At 43.3% G+C, this 17,946-nt stretch overlaps 1 protein-coding gene across 1 annotated transcript in view; it reads left to right on the top strand.

Moving 5' to 3' along the window:
• Nucleotides 1–11,971, top strand: part of TMC1 (transmembrane channel like 1) — a 57,111-nt gene extending 45,140 nt beyond the window's left edge. The window contains 6 exon segments of the mRNA XM_033164640.1: nt 1,765–1,832; nt 3,891–4,130; nt 8,301–8,426; nt 9,586–9,664; nt 9,774–9,888; nt 11,339–11,971. Coding sequence (XP_033020531.1) covers nt 1,765–1,832; nt 3,891–4,130; nt 8,301–8,426; nt 9,586–9,664; nt 9,774–9,888; nt 11,339–11,583 — 873 coding nt within the window. The 3' untranslated portion in view covers nt 11,584–11,971.
• The last annotated feature ends 5,975 nt before the right edge of the window (nt 11,972–17,946 follow it).

The following is a 17,946-nucleotide window of genomic DNA, read 5'->3' as shown; positions in this document are numbered from 1 at the left end:
TAATCTGTTCCAGAAGTCCGTTCTTAAACCAAAGCGTACTTAAACCAAGGCGTGCTTCCCCGCATAAAGTAATGGAAAACAGATTAATCCGTTCCAGACGATGAAAAGCAACCCCTAAAACAGCAATTTCACATGAATTTTAATATCTAACAAGACAATTTCTGGGTTAGGGTTAGGGTTAGGGTTAATTTTAGGACTGGGTTAGGGTTAGGTTAAGGATTAGAGTTAGGGTTAGGGTCAGGGTCAGTGTTGTTTTATGTTTTCTTGTGATTTTGATTCATTTCCAGTTGGTTTGCTGGGGAGCACCTGGCTGCCTTCTGGTGGTGCGGGGGCTCTAAGACGCAGCTTCCAGGCTGCCTCCACCTTCCCCGAGCCCAGCAACTATTCAGCCTGGCTGCGTGCAAGCAGGAGGGGGCAGGGATCTCTCAACTGGGAAGGGAGGCTGAGTGACAGAAGGCTGTGCCGACAAAACGGAAGTGCACCCCCGAACATCCGTTCGTATAAAAAAAAAATCAAAAACCCCGCGACCCGGAACACTCATTTCTGGGTTTGAAGTGGTCATAATCCAAAATGTTCATTAACTAGGCTGTTCATAACCCAAGGTACCACTGTACTTAGTTGAGTCCAGACCATAATGTGGAGGCTGTGCCCCACTTTCTGCCCCCATAACAATGCCCCACATTGTGAATACAGTGGTACCTTGGGTTAAGAAATTAATTTGTTCTGGAGGTCTGTTCTTAACCTGAAACTGTTCTTAACCTGAAGCACCACTTTAGCTAATGGGGCCTCCCGCTGCCGCCGCACGATTCCTATTCTCATCCCGAAGCAAAGTTCTTAACCCGAGGTACTATTTCTGAGTTAGCGGAGTCTGTAACCTGAAGCGTCTGTAACCCATAGCTGTCAACTTTTCCCTTTTCTTGCGAGGAATCCTATTTGGAATAAGGGAATTTCCCTTAAAAAAGGGGGAAAGTTGACAGCTATGCTGTAACCCGAGGTACCACTGTACAGATAAAATCTCAACCTAAATTAGAGGCACATATGTAATTTGTTTTCTGTGGATCTTTTGGACTACAACTTCCATCAGCCCCAGCCAGCAGAGCCAATGGTGAGAGATCATGGGAGTTGTAGTCCACCAGGGCACCTGGAAGGCACCTGGTTGGGGAAGAATAGAGAAACTGTTTCCTATGCTACATATTTTGGTTCAGTGAAACAAAGCATACACAACGAAGTTCAACTTTTATTTTTGTACAGTTTAGTGTGGGGTTCAGAGGCAGAAGGGGGAGAACAGTTCTGTGACTGATCTTGAACTTTCTGACAACATCTATGACCATAGCTGTCAACTTTCCCCTTTTCTTGCGAGGAATCCTATTTGGAATAAGGGAATTTCCCTTAAAAAAAAGGGAAAAGTTGACAGCTATGTCTATGACCCGAAACAGAAAGAAACACTGGTTATTACTTGTTTTGTACTTTAAAAAAAAACCTAAAACTCATTTTATTGTTTAAAAATCAACATGTTAGATTCTATTACATCTGTTATAGTGCCATGCAGGCCTAGAACTCTATATTAAAAACTCTACAGTCAGGTGTCATTTAAATATTATTTTCCATATGTGTTTCAGATTATATTATTGCCCCGGTTCTGCAGATTTCTTCATTTGCTTGAGGAAAAACTTTCCTAACGCAAAATGATCAATATGCAAACTTTACACATTGTTTTAAAGCATTGTAGCAACTCTAAGAGAATTAATTATGCTTTCCCTTCAGCCTTCATATTCAGAATTTGATATTAGTGGAAATGTGTTGGGCCTGATCTTCAATCAAGGCATGATCTGGTAAGTGTACTGCACAAGAGATCTTGTGGAAGTGGCTTTACTTAAGGTTAAGGTTTGCCAATGTGACTGAATTATTCTGCTTTGCTTGTCAAATCTCTGATATAAATGTGGAAAATCACACTTGTCACCTCTGGTCTTGATTCTCCACTTCATTGTACCAGCTTTACTGTGGTGTGACTTCACTGAAATCATGCCTGGACGCTGTGAAATAAACTGTTATAAATTGAGAGTAACAAATAGTGACTCAATCAAGAGTCCTTCTCTGAAGACATATGGGTAGTCATGTTGGATTCAGGTGTGACAAATTCAGCTATTGTTGTCAGATTTTTGGAGTATACAGGGCACATACAGGGCAATCATTATTAGTTTCTTATTCAGTGTTGCTTCCTTACGCCTACATTTGGCTCCTCCAATGTGACAAAAACACAGGAGGCTATAAATATAAATATCATGGCAAATCATGACTGTGGGAGTTGGTGTTTACCTTTCAAGAAAGATCCATGCCTTCACACTCCACCATTGGCAAGCAGTGCTGTGAATCCCTCTGAGCTCAATGCTATACGATAGACATGTTTCTACATTTGTGCTGTAATAAATTCAGTTTGACCCTTCAGCTACAGCATTCGGTTATTAATTTAGGAATAAACTATTCAATTAGTTCAATTATTCAATTAATAAACTATTCAATTAGTGCTCTGGTCCATGGGGTCACGAAGAGTCGGACATGACTGAACGACTGAACAACAACAACAATTCAATTATGAATAAAATAAACTATTATAAAGAAGCAGGAACACAGCTTGAGAGTGGTTGGTTGGCATCCCTGTCTCAGGAGACAATGGAAGAATGTGCCTTTGGGGGTGAAGTCAAACTATTGGAAGGTTACAGCACCTGTTGTGGCTGTAGAGACCGATACATGGGAGAGACATGCTTGAGAGAGTTCCTCCTAGATCCATCCATGTCACTGGAGGTGTAGATGTTTGTAGTGGCCAGGAGGGCTCTCTTCCAGTTTCCACTGGTACACCACCTACAGCGATGGTGCAGGTCTTGGCAGCCTCTAGACTGGACTACTGCAGTGTGTTCTATGTGTGCTGCCCTTGAGGTTGATTTTGAAATTGCAGCTAATGCAGAATTCTGTGCCCCAACGTTTGCCCAGAATAGCTCCACATCAGCATCTTACACATGCGGTAGTTTTGACCTTCCAGCTATGATATTGAACTATTACATTAAGGCAGAGAATAATGAAATACCAGAAATTATTTTTTCAAATATATTACCCACCCCATTTCATTCAAATATTAGTTTGGGGACAGGTGCCCCCCCCAACATCAGATTTCATATGCATTCCCAGAAACTGATGACATCAGCTTTCAATGCAAACTGAAATTTGCATAAAATGTTAGGAAAAAAATGTTAGTTACCTCAAAATTAAGGTCATACATTGTCATAATGTTTCTTCTCTTTTGTTTGGTGTAATTCCATTTATCTTTGCTAGATCCCAATTCAGTTTAAACCATTCTATACCAGGCAGAAGAGAAAACAAGAGCAGAGAAAAACTACATGAGCTCCCTATAGTTTAATCTCACGCTTTTGCAAATACCAGTAAGCACTACCTGTAGGGATTGCTAAACAATCACACTGTGACAAAATGAAATACACTTTGATTCAGGAAACAATGCGAACAATCTGGCAACTGTAACAAATGATAATACTGTAATAGATCAATCCAACCAGGTTGGGGGAATAGAGTAGCAGAGGAGGATGAACTGTGTTGTGTGTGTGTGTGTGTGCATTTTCCCAGGGGGGCTTATCATGTTTATTATTGTGTATCTGTGATAAGAGAAGAAGAACCATATTAACTTAATCTTTATAAACATGGCTGTTTTGAAAGCACCTATCTCCAAATACGAACCAATATGGACTAGCAGAGTGTTGGGAGGGACAAATCCACAAGGGTTTGTGGCTGGGAAAGCAAAGGGATATAAAAGCTAAAGAGTTACTGCCATAGAACCCCCTTTGTAGATTTTTATGAGAAAATGGCTTCTTGAATGTTCATAGGATGGGCTCGTTTTATGCACCATGCCTGCCGGCGATCAACGTCATCCGCCTCCACACGTCCATGTACCTGCAGTGTTGGGCTGTGATGTGCTGCAATGTTCCCCATGAGAGAGTCTTCAAAGCCTCACGATCCAACAACTTCTACATGGCCATGCTGCTGTTTATTCTCTTCCTCTCCACGCTGCCGGTTGTCTACACAGTTGTTTCCGTCCCTCCATCCTTTGATTGTGGTCCATTCAGGTTTACTGCATTTTATATCCATTTCTTCAAAGTCAGATGTAGGATTACTGAATAAATAACTATAACATTGGATGCAGTCTCATGAAAGATAGGTGTGACAAAGACTGTATACATACTACACCTTTGAAGCCCATTCCCCCCTTCAAAGAATTCTGGGCACTGTAGTTTGTTCAGTATTGCTGGAAATTTGAACTCTACAACAAGTATACTACAGTGCCCAGAATTCTTAGAAGGGGGGAATGGGCTGCAAATGGGCTCTAAAGGTATTTTGTGTATGTCAACAGATAACAGGGTCACATATTTAAAAATTAATAATTCCAGTCCAATGCAGGGCCTTTATGTTAGCCTGAGTAAACATTTCCCCCTCAGCTTTTGTCAAGGACAGATATTTAAACATCCCCAGAAACATTGCAGATGTTCTTTGAATGTGCCAGACTCTGTAGAACATATTCCTTTCTACTGGCCATTGTACAACCAGCTACGCAAACATGTGCTGCCCCCCATTTGGGGTAGTTAACATCATGGCACAGTGAAAATATCAGATTCTATCTGTCTGACATTAACCCGAAAGTAACTGGAAGGGTGGCTGAGTTTTTGTCAATAGCATCTCTTAGAGTGGTGAATGGCACTATTTAGCAGGAAGAAACTGCATAGAAGAAACATATTTTACAGGTCTGTTTTTGTATAAATTTTAAAATTTCATATATGGAAGTTTTTATGATGGCCTATATTTTTAATGCCTAATAAAGGTTTGGCAAAGTAAGTAAGTATTGTGTATGTAGCCTAAACCACATCAAAATAAATGGATCTCAAGTATTCTGTGCATTCTTACCTGGGAGTTAGTCCCTTTGAACTTATTAAGATATACTTCTGAGTAACCATGTAAAAGATGCTGCTACACAGGGTACCTGGATAAGGAAGTCTCAGTTGCGCTTCAGATCTGCACTCTGCATGTAGCCTTTATTATGTTGAATGGAGAGAAAAGTCAGGAACAAATATATATAAGTGGGATGTCGGGTCTTCCCTCAAAGAGGGCACGAAGTGCGGTGAGACCTGGAAACCGACACCCTGTGTTGTGGGTGGGTATGATTGGTCAGCCACAACACCCGATTGGTAGGTCCCTGGATGCTGGGTTCAATCAGACCAATGGGGCGCAGTCAAAACAGATTGAGGGACCTATTTATACCCATGCATGTGACCCAGAGCTTCCACTTTCGGTGTGTGCATTTGGAATACCTGCCCACCTCTCCCTACCTTTCAGGCTTGTGCGCTTGACCTTGCTATGCCGTCATGTGTCGTCTGTCGTTGGGACAGGGGCACGGCAGGAATTTTCCCCATTTGGCTGATTTGCTTTTGCCATTTGGGTTTCGCCTGCCGCGTAGCAAATCGTCACAACTTGTAAGGTTGCGGATAAGCTCTGGTTCAGGTGATAGGGATGGGAGAATGCTGAGAGGTGGTTGTGCCCATGCCTGAGTCCAGGAGGACATTTGGGTGGCAGAGATAGCCTGCTCACGGCTTTCCGCTTATCCAGCTGTTCACCCTTGGCTGACCTACAATTGCACTCTGGGTCAGCGCTACCTGCATGGCAGGGAGCTAGTTGAACCAGAGCCTATGCAACCACTCACTTTCTGTAATCAATAAAGTTGTGGCCTAAATTCTGCCAAAAACCAAACCAAATATTTGAGTCATGTATGAATTCTTTAGGGGGGAGGTTTCTGGGTCTGAACACGCAAACTATAACTGTGGGGGAAAATAATGTAGGAGGGGAAAGTACAAGTCAGATTGAACTAGATGTTAATGTGGGATTGTTCCTGATTTTTAAATTTCTACGTCTCTGAAGGGCCTATTACTCATGCCTTGTTTCAATTTCCAGAAGTCATTGAAAATATTTTGCTTGCCAAGACAAATCATATCCACACAGATCTATGGCATTTTAAAAAAGAGAATATGGCCTGTTGCTTTATTTAAATGAAGAGTGTTTGTGAATTTAGCTGGTCACATTGTCCTCAACTCTTACACCGACTTCCCATCCCCTTTGCATTTCCAGAACAAGCTATTTGTCTTTACCTTTTAAATCTCTTTGGAGTTTTGTCATTATTTGCCCAGATCCTCCAAGTGTCCCTATTTTCCAGGGACAGTCCTGGATTTACAGAAGCTGTCCCGGTTTCTGATTTGATGCCGGACTGTCCCGCTTTTCCTTAGGACGTCCCTATTTTCGTCAGAGAAATATTGGAGGTTATGGAGTTATGTGACTCCTGAGCCATCTGAAGGAAGTTCTGTGTAGGAAAGTTTATGCCCAGAGTGGCTGGGCCAACCCAATCAGGTGGGTGGGGTATAAATAGTAAAATGCTGCTGCTCTGTGTCTTTCTGCTTCCTTCAACAACTGTGCATGCTTGGCACAGGTCTGTTTGGCCCGAGAGACTGTTTTTCTCAAATCATACCCACCTGCCCAATATCTGATGTGATATGTGACATTAACTGTGGGGCAGATAAGGACATGGCTACAAAGGAACAATTAACAACTTCAAGTGAGTTCCTGATTGTTTCTTTGTAAACTGGGCTGGCAGAGAGCAAGCTCTCCTGGGATTGGCTAGATGAGGGATATTTACATTGGAAAGATAAGGATAGATAGATATGGATTGTGGCAAACATTGTGTGTGCACCGCTTCTCAAACCAGCAGTGGGAGTGCACTGGATGCAGAGTAAACTGGGGCAGGTCCACAACCTTCAGGTCCTGGCCTGCTGGCTAGATCTAGTACCCCAGCGCTGGCCTGGACTGCTTCCCAAAATACTTAGAATGCTACCTACCTATCACTTTCCCTTCCAGTTAGAGGCAGTGCATCCCTCTTTGCCACCTGAGGTGAAACAGGAAGTACCACCCTGCCCTGCCACCGCCGTCCCACCAAAACATCCCTCACCTGGGTTGCACAGTGGTGCCATGTGGCGCTGGGTCTTGGCAATATCTCACAAGTTCATGCTTTTCTTATTCAGCAAAGGGCCACTGGTGTAAACAACAATGCCGGTAATTATTGCTGATCTGTGTGGAAACCCAGGTCCTTTGCTCTCAAACTCAACATAAGGCCCAGATTCATTAACATGCTCCTTTGTTTCAAAACCTGGAAAAGACCCCAAGAAAGTCAATAGCTACAAAACAGGGGATGCTGAGGAATGCTAGTTTTCATTTATAATTATGGAAGGCCATGTGTGACATCTAGAGGTGGATCTGTATATGTGCAGCCCCAGAACTTGTGCAAGGATATAACAACCCTACTGTCTCATTAACTGCTTGCACTCTTGCACTATTTTGTAAAAAGTGCACATGAAACAACACATGGAAAACCCCATAGCAAATAAATGTGTAATGCCCTCCAGGGCTCTTTTAATGCAAGAGTGTCAGCAGTATGAAATTCTTCTCCAGAGGTTCTCGGGGTTCAGCTGAGTTGCTTGCAAACGCGAGTGCCCCTGCTTGAACGTCAGTGAGCAGGATGGAAGTGAGCAAGTCCCCGCTCTTCTCCCTCCTGTGAGCTGCTGCCTAGTAACTTGCCCTGGGCTATAGGAAGGAAGGTGTGCCAGGTGCACCTTCAGCCCAGTGGAGAAACCACTGTTGTGTGTATCACTTGATTAGAGAGAATGCCTTGACTTTTGGTGCAAGCTCATGCACGCCTCATTCCAACATATAGAAAATTAACATATCAGTGAAAAGGCTAGGCTACAATCTTCCTCTGTGAACTCTAATTTTCCTCGTGGGGGGTATTTTGGGATGGAGGAGCCCACCACCCTTTTTGAAAAGACGAACAAGCATTCAGTCATGTGAACTGCCACATTTGCTCTACGTATACATTTAAAGCACTGTTATACCATTTTTATAGTCATTGCCCCCCCAAAAAAAACAATCTTAGGAAATGTAATTAGTTAAGGGTGCTGAGAGTTGTTGGGAGACCCCTGTTCACCTCCAAAAGCTACAATTCCTTGAGTGGTTTAATATATCTGGTAACAATAAAGGCTGATTGGGTTATATTCTGACATTACTAAGTATGGATGTGAATTATTTGTGTTTTTTTGTAATTGCTTACACAAATAAATAATATTTGTATTTGTTATTAGTATTACTTTAACAAAAACAGTATTTACATTCCCACCCTTTATCTCTGTGTGTCTTTGCACTAACAGTGGGAAAACCAGAATGTTTGAGGTCATTGGAGAAACTCTGGAGCACGATTTCCCTTCCTGGTTTCGGAAGGTTTTCAGACTTCTCTCAAACCCTGGTGTGATCCTGCCCTTCATACTTCTGATGGTGTATGTACAGCACACATTTATATGCTTAAAAATAAATACATCCCCATTTTTTATTTTTTATTTAGACATACATAGAATGTATTCACTCCCCAATGGAGGCAGGAGGGGTAAAGGGACGGAAGGTGGACTTCTCTTTTAATGGCCTCTGAATTCAAAGCTGGCTCTATTGTTAGGCAGATTGAGATAATTGCCTTGGGGAGCAGAAGCTGGCAGGGGGCACAGCAACACCCCCCCTTTCTTCCTGATCCCACCAGCTATTCCCTTCCTCAGCTTTGTGTGCCTCAGGCCTGTCATACGCTCCCTAAACTTGCTTGTTACACTCAGGTGTGGTGGAAGATGCTATTCCACTGCCAGTGTTAGAAGCACAATTCATCTTTCAGGCCACTTGCTTCTGCCAATAGCAGGAGCAGGCGAGAGGGTGCCATATTGCCTTTGGCCTCAGGCAAGACCACGTCTTAGGCCATCCCTGCCAGAATTCTGAGATTATTGTTGACAGCAGCTTCACCTCAGAGTTCCTTTAAAGCAGCCAAACAGGGCTGGGGGGCAAGGGAGAAGGAGCAACTAAAGGATGTGATTGTGTAAAAGTAGTACTTGACACAGGACTCTAGAAACATCAAACCATAGTTTTTGTCTAGGGTCCAATTCACTTGCATCAGCTTCTGGTAAGGAAGATGGTTGTTATATCACTCTGCTTAAAATAGAGATGTCAATTTTGAATTCTCTCAAGTGAAAGAAATTTCTTCTTATATATTGCATTTTGTATGTTATTTTCATTGATATATGCAGTTTTATTAACACTTCCCCCTAATAGCCACATTGTCATTAGAGAACTGTATCAAAATATTCAGAGAAGTGTGAATTTCAAAAGCTAACCTCTTTACCCTGGACTTTGGCACATGAGATATTTATTTTAAGATCCACCCTATTCCCTTGATAGTAATTAGTTTTAGCTTATTTTAATATTATATTTGTTGTAAACAACCCTTGGACCTTATGGTGAAGTGCAGATAAGAAATAAAATAAATAATAGAAAAATAACTGTTTTGGTTCAAAATGCGAACTGAATGAAATTTCTCCCTATTTCTATTTTAAAAATGGTTTTTAATGGTTGTAATAATTATGTGACATACATAGCATATGTGGTTTTCCCTCCATTTAGCCTGAGTATCTACTACCTCAACGCTATATCAAAGGGGTACCAAGATATGAATCTCGAGCTCAAGAAGAAATTGCAAAATGTAAGGATGCTGCAAAAGATTGTTGATGGGTTTTTTTGTTTGTTTGTCATTGGATGGTGATTATTCGTGAAACTAATTCTGGGATGTTCACTTTTGTTCTTCACATTAGCAAGCTGAGGAAAACAAGAGGAGGAACAAACTAAAGGCACAGCAAGCCCGGGGGGAGGCTGAAGAAAACCCCTTTGAGACAGTGCCCAAACCAAGCAATCCAAAAGAGGGTCAAGGTGAGGAACAGTTTGAAAGCCATTTCAGCAAGCTGTCTCCTCAGCTGTCAGTGATGCACAGAACATCATTTCCTGCCAGGGATTCTGGGACTTGTAGTTTACAAACTGCAGGAGATGATATTGACTTGGATATTAAGAGAAGTGAATGGAAGGGAATTCACGAAAGAAAACGTTCTTTTTTCTCCCCTGCACCTCTGCCCCTTGAAAAGCCTTTGCAGATGTGGGATGGGTAGGAGGATTGTTGAAAACCAGGTGAAGATCAGCTTAGTTTTGGACAACCCTCCAGAAACTCAGCTTTGTCCCATTGTTCACATACCCTCTAACATTTCAAGGCAAAAAACCAGGGTGCCGTCTTCTGGGGCCACCCTCCTGCACGAGTCACATGACTCATGCAAGATTGCTGCCCCCCCAAAGTGCTTTTTGGTGGTGGGGTGAGATCATGGCACCTAAAATGTCTGCTGTGCTCTCGTGTGAAGTAAAAGGACCTCCCGGTTTTGTCGGGACAGTTGAGGGGTGGTGGTGTTCAGGATATTTTCCCAAGTCTTCAGCTAGGTCTTTTGGGGAGCCTTGGTAGGGGGGTGGACAGATAGAGGGGGTGTAGAATGGGGCTGTGGGGCTATGCAGAAGCACCCCAAATGCTCATGCACCAGGCATTTGGGTCTGCAAAGGAAAACCAATGCAATTATGCTTCCCCCCATTCTGGAATCTATGTGCATAGAAGTCCATTCTTAAGAGGCTTCCCTTTACAAATGTACTTGCCTGCTGTGGGCAGGGGGCATAGTGGGCAGGGGCCGCAAGACCTTGGTGGGTGGGATTAGCCGTCTCTCAACCAAAAAACATATGTGACATTCTTTCATGTTATGCATGAATGAAGGATGCTAATGCAGTCTTTTCCAGTCCTGCACCCTACAGATATTTTGGACTCCGATTATTCCTGATTCTTGGGAATCTAGCTGGGTCTGATGGAAGTTGCAGTTCCCTATCAGGATGAGGAGAATTGCACAAAGTCCAGTGTCTTATGCCTTACATACTGTACCAAGACCTCCTAGCTGGTTTCAAACTATTTTTGCGATTGCCTTCCCTCAGCTCAGTCAAAACATTAAAGATTGTTTTGTTTGAAGCAGAGGCCTGATAAGAAACTACTGATACTCTTGTCGCTCCTTTGCAGCCTAACCCTTTTGGCAAATATTTGTGAAGGGTGCTATAACGTAGGTAGGCTGAAACAATAACTAGTTTCATTTCTTCGTTTCTGTTACGCAGTTTTTATTCTGCCCCCATATTGGAACCCTTCCCAAGACCACAGGCCTAGAGCATGCTCAGTTCCAACCTTTGACCACTAGGCGCCAACCACAGAAGCATATCTTACATGTGCCATGTTTCAGTCCAGAATTTGCATTCTGGCTTTGGGTTCAAAAAGTAAGTCCTGTTTTCCCTCCAACAATGTTTTCAGATAAAGAAAAAGGAGCGAATGAGACCAAGAAAAAGCCAGGTGAACAGAAGGAAGAAAAACCAGGTATTGCAAATGGAAGCCAGCCTCCCTGTGGCAGAGGTCGAGGTGGCCCTGCGCCTCCCCCACAGATAGCAGTGACCCGGCCAATGGTTCCAAGGGTCAGTGGCATGAATGGATACACTCCCAGAAACCCACACTTTGCAGGCCTGCCGCCAAGGATGCCAGGACCACCTCCAAATTACTGATAAGCAAAGTGTTCCAACTCATTAAACAACATTAGACTTCATGTACTTGTAGTAAAGGGAAGTATTCAATAAGATTTTTCACCCTCACAGAAAGATGCAGGGGTTAGAACAAGCAGGAATATCAGAGGTGATATGGCTGGGACCTAGCTTCATGAGCCACGGTGGCCAGGATTCAAGCCCAGGAGAGAATGGGGGCCTGTGTCATTGACTGGCTGGCAGTAGCAGGTCAAGCCAGGTGCAAATACACATTAGTACAGAGCTAGAAGTCTGAAAGTCAAGTGGCTATGTAACTTATGCCATTAGAATGTAAAGAAAATGTAGTCAGTGTGCTGTTGCTTTGAAAATATTTCTGTAGAAGAGCTAGCATTGTCTAAAACCACAAACAAACCTGAATACTTTAGTGACTTTCAAATCTAGATAGTGTGTGCAAAATTTACTTTGAAATATATGTGAATCAACTCTACATATTAAAAAAATTAACGCCTTCCCATTATTTCCCGATGGCTTGAGTCCAAAGGTGGTGTTGCATGTGTGAAAAGCTCTCCTCATTTGGGGCGGACTTCTTCCTACTGTTCCAGAGAGTCTCCCCCTTCCTCAGGAATGGGGTGGGGGAGTGAAGGAATCCAAGCCAATGTTACTTTGAAGTGAGATGTAGAGAAGGAATGCTGACTTCTAATTTGAGTGCTTGCAGATGGCAATGCATTTTACCCAACGCCTTGGATAAAATGCAATGGGAAGTTCTCCTGCACAAGCTCGTGTGAAGGTATTGGAGCGCTGTAGAACCGTGGACCTTATGCAGGGGAACATATTGGCGAATTAAGTTTCCAAGTTTTGTTAACTGAATTGGGATGTAATTTGGAGAATATTACAAACTGTACTCTCTGTAAATATTGAAGGCTGCAGTATGTTTTCTTTTTAAAAAATACAAATATATTTTTATGTGTACTTCAATGGTTTTTAATTTTAATTTTTTTTTTTATTTAGATCGTAAGTTTTAGAGATGAAAAGGAGTGGGTAGAAAAAGTTCCCTTGATACCAGTGTGACCACTGGTCCTGCTAGCTAGGAACGATGGGAGTTGTAGTCCAAAAACCTTTGGAGGAAACACTGCTTTATACAAAAATGACTTGTTATGAACAGCCCACTGGTTGTTGTTTTTTTAAATGTGCCTTCATTTCTGTATGTAGTGAAACCACAGAACCACCAGAGGGCAGATCTCAACTTGGCTTGGCTAAGCTCACTGCTCCATTTTTATTCGTTGATACCTTGTTGACATGGTCGAACTAATAATAATAATAATAATAATAATAATAATAACAATAATTTTATTTATACCCCGCCCTCCTTGGCCAGGGCCGGGCTCAGGGCAGCTAACACCAAATATGAATTACAATAAAATGTAATAGGAAACAACAAACAAACAAACAAACAATTAAAATACGGCTTAAAATGCAGCCTCATTTTAATAGTAGCCCATAAATCAAGACCATAAAGGGAGGAAACATCAGATATTCACCTGAGCCAGATATCCATGCTGGTCCTGCATGGGCCAGCAAAAAAGCCAAGGGAAAATTTATATACCAAATCCCATATAAGGGGTCAGAGTGATTCTAAGCCAAAGGCCAGGCGGAACAGCTCCGTCTTCCAGGCCCTGCAGAAAAATGTCAAATCCCGCATGGTCCTAGTCTCTTGTGACAGAGCATTCCACCACGTCGGGGCCAGCCCTGGCCTTAGCTGAAACCAATCTAACCTCCTTGAGGCTTGGGACCTCCAAAGTGTTGTTATTTGTGGACCTTAAGGTCCTCCGTGGGGCATACAAGGAGAGGCAGTCCTGTAGGTACGAGGGTCCTGGGCCGCACAGGGCTTTAAAGGTCAAAACCAGCACCTTAAACCTGATCCTGTACTCCACCGGGAGCCAGTGCAGCTGGTAGAGCACTGGATGAATGTGGTCCCGCGGCAAACACCCGGTAAGGAGCCTCGCTGCGGCATTCTGCACCCACTGGAGTTTCTGAGTCAGCTTCAGGGGCAGCCCTGCGTAGAGCGAGTTACAATAATCAAGCCTGGAGGTGACCGTCACATGGATCACTGTGGCCAGATCAGGGCGAGAAAGGTAAGGGACCAACTGCTTGATATGGCGGAGATGGAAAAATGCCACCTTTGCTGTGGCTGCAACCTGCACCTCCATGGAAAGGGAGGCATCAAAGGTTACACCCAAACTCTTGACAGAAGGCGCTGGCACTAATTGCACCCCTGCAAGAGATGGGAGTTGGCCCCCCAACCCCATGATGTCCCGACCCAGCCGGAGGACCTCTGTCTTTGAAGGATTTAACATCAACCAGCTCCCACGCAGCCATCCAGCCACAGCTTCCAAGCATCTGGTCAGTGTGTCCGGGACCGAGTCAGGGCAGCCGTCCATCAGCAGATAAAGCTGGGTGTCATCAGCATATTGATGACAACCCAGCCCCAAACTCCAGAGGACACCTAGCTTAGATGGCTCAACAAACACCACCACCCTGACAAATTCATGGAGGATATGTAACATTTATTTAGGTCAGGAAACAATACTTCAGACAAGATAGTAGATTACGAACTATTCTTTACCTGAGACAACAGAGGCTAGCTGATATAAGATCCACAGGCTTCAGGTTGCCCTGAGCTCTGCCCCACCTTCTAGTGAGATGATAAGTTTCCTCTTGCTAGAAGCCCTCGGAGAGTTGGTCTGACAGTAATCGATTGTAACAATGTGCTTGCGCAGAATACAGATGTCAACTATTATGAATGATACATGGAGCTTCTATGTTTAGGCATACTGTTTATTTTATTTTATTTTATTATTTATTTATTTATTTATTGAATTTATATACCCAGAGGTAGCAGGATGGTTCCCAGAATAAAATTGAAATATAAAACCACAAAATACATAATCAAAACAACAACAACAACAATAACAACCCAATAACCCTCCTAAAAAAGAACCCCACATTTTAAAAGAACATACTGTTATGTTTAGATGTGCACCATGTTTAGATGCAGGGCTTTTTTCAGCTGGAAATTGCTGGAACTCAGTTCCAGCCCCTCTCAGGTGGGCACCATTGTCATTCTAAGAGAATGAGAGAGGTGTTCATGGTGAGTTCCGGCACCTCTTTTTCTAGAAAAATAGCACTGCTTAGATGGGGCTGGTTGGAGTCCAGCAACATTTGGAGGGCCACGGGTTCCCCATAGCTGCTATACCAGAAGCATCATCTTTACATCTTGTATATGAGGTTCCAGAGATGTCATATTGTCCATTTTTGGACTAGGTGGACCTGATCCAGAAATGTGGAGCAGGCATCATTGAGCACCTGCCAAGACCCAAACCCTTGCAGCAGGCAGCATTTGCCATTCTGTGGATTCTCCTGGTCCAGCAGTTTCTCCCCTCTTGATGGCTGTTCGCCTGTCCCCTCTGAGCATGCAAGAAATGACAAGAGTGGGGAAATGGAGCTCTTCTGCTGCACAGTTGTGTGGTTTTGGTCCAGAGGGAGATGGCAAGCAGGTGGGCAGTGGCGCCTTGGAGAAGAGGGCATCCCCCACATGACAGCATGCAAGATTTTTGCAGCATCCACGTGGCGTGACATCATCCTCATCAGAACACCATTCCATTATATCTAGGTTACCATTCCTGCTGTGACTTATCCCCCCCCCTCCCAAAAAATCTGGATTAAATAGGAAAATGATGTGCATGGCGTTGAGTGGACATTGCACCAAACTTGCATGCAGGAACAGCATTGATCCCACTGCTGCATTCTCTGCCTTAGTGAGATGTCCCCATGTTGTGAGGCAGACTGGCACCAACCCTGCATTGCCCTGTGCCTGGTGCTGAAGCATCGTCAAGGGGACAGGGCTTATCATACATGTTGCTGCGTACCACTTTGTCCATTCAGACTGAGTGCACAAAGAGGGCTTAAGTCAACCACATCACAGATTTGTTAAGTGGAAGTACCTGCAACAAGGACCCAGTTGCGCTGAGATGTTACACACCTGTGAAAACGAATCCGCTGCCCTGAGCAACTTTAGCTGCTCATCATGTAGAATGTTTTATTAAGAACAGTTTATCCTGCCTCTTCTGCTGCGATCAGCTGGTTAGTTGTGAAGCATGTGATCTGACACTGAGTCCCTGCATGATAAATATATCTGGGCATTTCACAATAGCAACTGATCCCCCCTCAAGCTGTAATGAAGAAAAATTCAACAGATGTTTTCTATTTATTTGCACAATGCCTTGCTTAAACTATGGGAATTTTTAGCTTTAAATATTTAACTTGTTTCTGGATTCATCCTGTTCGTGGGCTCTTGTCTCTGCAAAGATTTGTGTTTTGGCTTCCCGTTTGTTATACATTTCCCTGGTGTCTGGTCTAGGGCTGTTATTAAATGTCTCACCTTCAAAATAAATAATTTATTTTATGAACATCCAAAGGTGACTGTTTTAGGAAGAATAGCTTCATATGTTTAAAAAGCAGACAGTCGGCGTGAATCTCCCTAGTTCTCCAACTCAGATTACTTTCCAGCTCCAAGCAATTTTGAGGAGTATATAAAACCAAGGTTTAAGACAAGATACTGAGTCCTTTAGCAAGATTTATATTTAATAATAATAATAATAATAATAATAATAATAATAATAGATATTTAAGCAGTTTTCATGAAATTATATGGAATATTCAGTAAAATAGTGATAAAAATGGACTTTAAAATAGTGGACATAATAAAATTTTCAAAAATATAGATAAAAATCAAGATTATTATTTTTTAAAAAACTGAATGTAGTAAGATTGCATGTCAGGTTAGTCTTGCCTAAACAAAATAGTTTTTTTTTGCAGTTATGAATATGTTTAATCACTTATTCAACTCCCTGCATTCAAGATAAGCCTCAGAAATCCATTGCATGAATCTGTACTTGCCAATTTTTCCTCCTCAGTGCTTCTGTTAAAGGTGCAGGATATCTCTCCTTTGCATCCAGTCCCTCTGTTTCTGGCTCACTGTTTCCAGCACCTGGTGAGGTTGACATCCCAGCTGGAGTTGGGGCAGTACCACAGCCTCCTTGGCTTTAACTGCTCATCCTCTCTGGTGTCACTGATGGCTAACCTGTCCCCTCTAAGGAAGCAAAGCAGTGACAAGAGCAAGGAGCCTCTGCTCACCTTTCACTTTCTCGAGTGACTGTAGAGTTAGGCCCCATGTGAGATGGTAAACAAATGGGCATTGTTAACAGGAGGGGGGAGCAGGAGGTCATCTCGCCCCTCCACAGAACCTGGTCTGATTGGTGCATGGTATTTTGAGCTACATTCAACTATGGCTAGCAGCTGGTGAGGAGGTGCAGGTGGAACACCACTGCTCTTTGGCTGGGGTGGTGCATGGTGGTGGGAGCACTAGATTGGCTCAGCGGTCACACACAGCACCGGGCCATGCCTCGCCCTCCCCTCTCCCTCTTGGTAAGGGCCAGCAACCCACTGTGTTGGGAAGCTGGGACACTTGCATCCTCTCACTTGGGCTGCTATGTTGTGTGTGAACCCTGCCCAGCCGCTCTGCTATGATCTGAATGCAAGAAACATAATAATCAGTTCGTGGCTAGCATTGGACTCCTTCAAAATAAAAGCCTGAGAAGGCAGCGGTTTTTGAAATATCTACTAAATGGTTAGCTTATTTCCAGCTCATAATGACAATAGGAAGCTGAATTGGATCATCAGCTCAGTATTGTCTACTACAGTAACTGGCAAAGGCTCTCCACAATTTCAGGCAGGGCTCTCTGCTAGTCCTCATGGGGGCAGCCAAGGGGGGCAGGGGGCAACTGCCCCCCAAATCAATAAAAAGGAATAAAAATACTTAACTAACTGAGGTTCTGCTACCTCTAGCACTACTAAGAGATGCCAATAATTAAACCTGGAATCTTTTGTATGAAGAAATAAAGGTTGATCCAGTTTCTCCTGATGCTCCCCTGGTCTGCCAAAAGCAACTTTCTTAATCCATTCCTGGGCTGAAGCAAAGAAGCACCAGTCAGCTACCAGCAGGTGTGTTTTGGGGGGTGTCTAGGGGTGAAGCCTTGCTTAAAAAACCCAATTTCCTTTGTGAAATTTCTTGCCATGATTTGAGAAAATGACCTGTCACAGATCATGAAGGTTGAAAGTTGACGGACCTGAGCTTCCAAGTGTGCTTAGGCTGCATTTTGTTGGGTGCTGCCCAAGCACAGAAGCACCTTGGCAAGAGGCGGGCGCACCTTGGGTTCCTTCTGACAATGCCCACTTGCCGTGGTTTGCTTTGCATGACTCACAGCTGCTTAAGTTTTATCAGAGGACTCTCCCTTCATGGTTCTGTGGTTGTTTTGGTCAGGGTGTTTC

This window comes from Lacerta agilis, chromosome 11 (assembly GCF_009819535.1).
Source record: "Lacerta agilis isolate rLacAgi1 chromosome 11, rLacAgi1.pri, whole genome shotgun sequence".
In the NCBI taxonomy this organism is placed as follows: Eukaryota; Metazoa; Chordata; class Lepidosauria; order Squamata; family Lacertidae; genus Lacerta; species Lacerta agilis.
The sequence above is the reverse complement of the archived record's forward strand: the minus strand, read 5'-3'. Positions and strand labels throughout refer to the sequence as shown.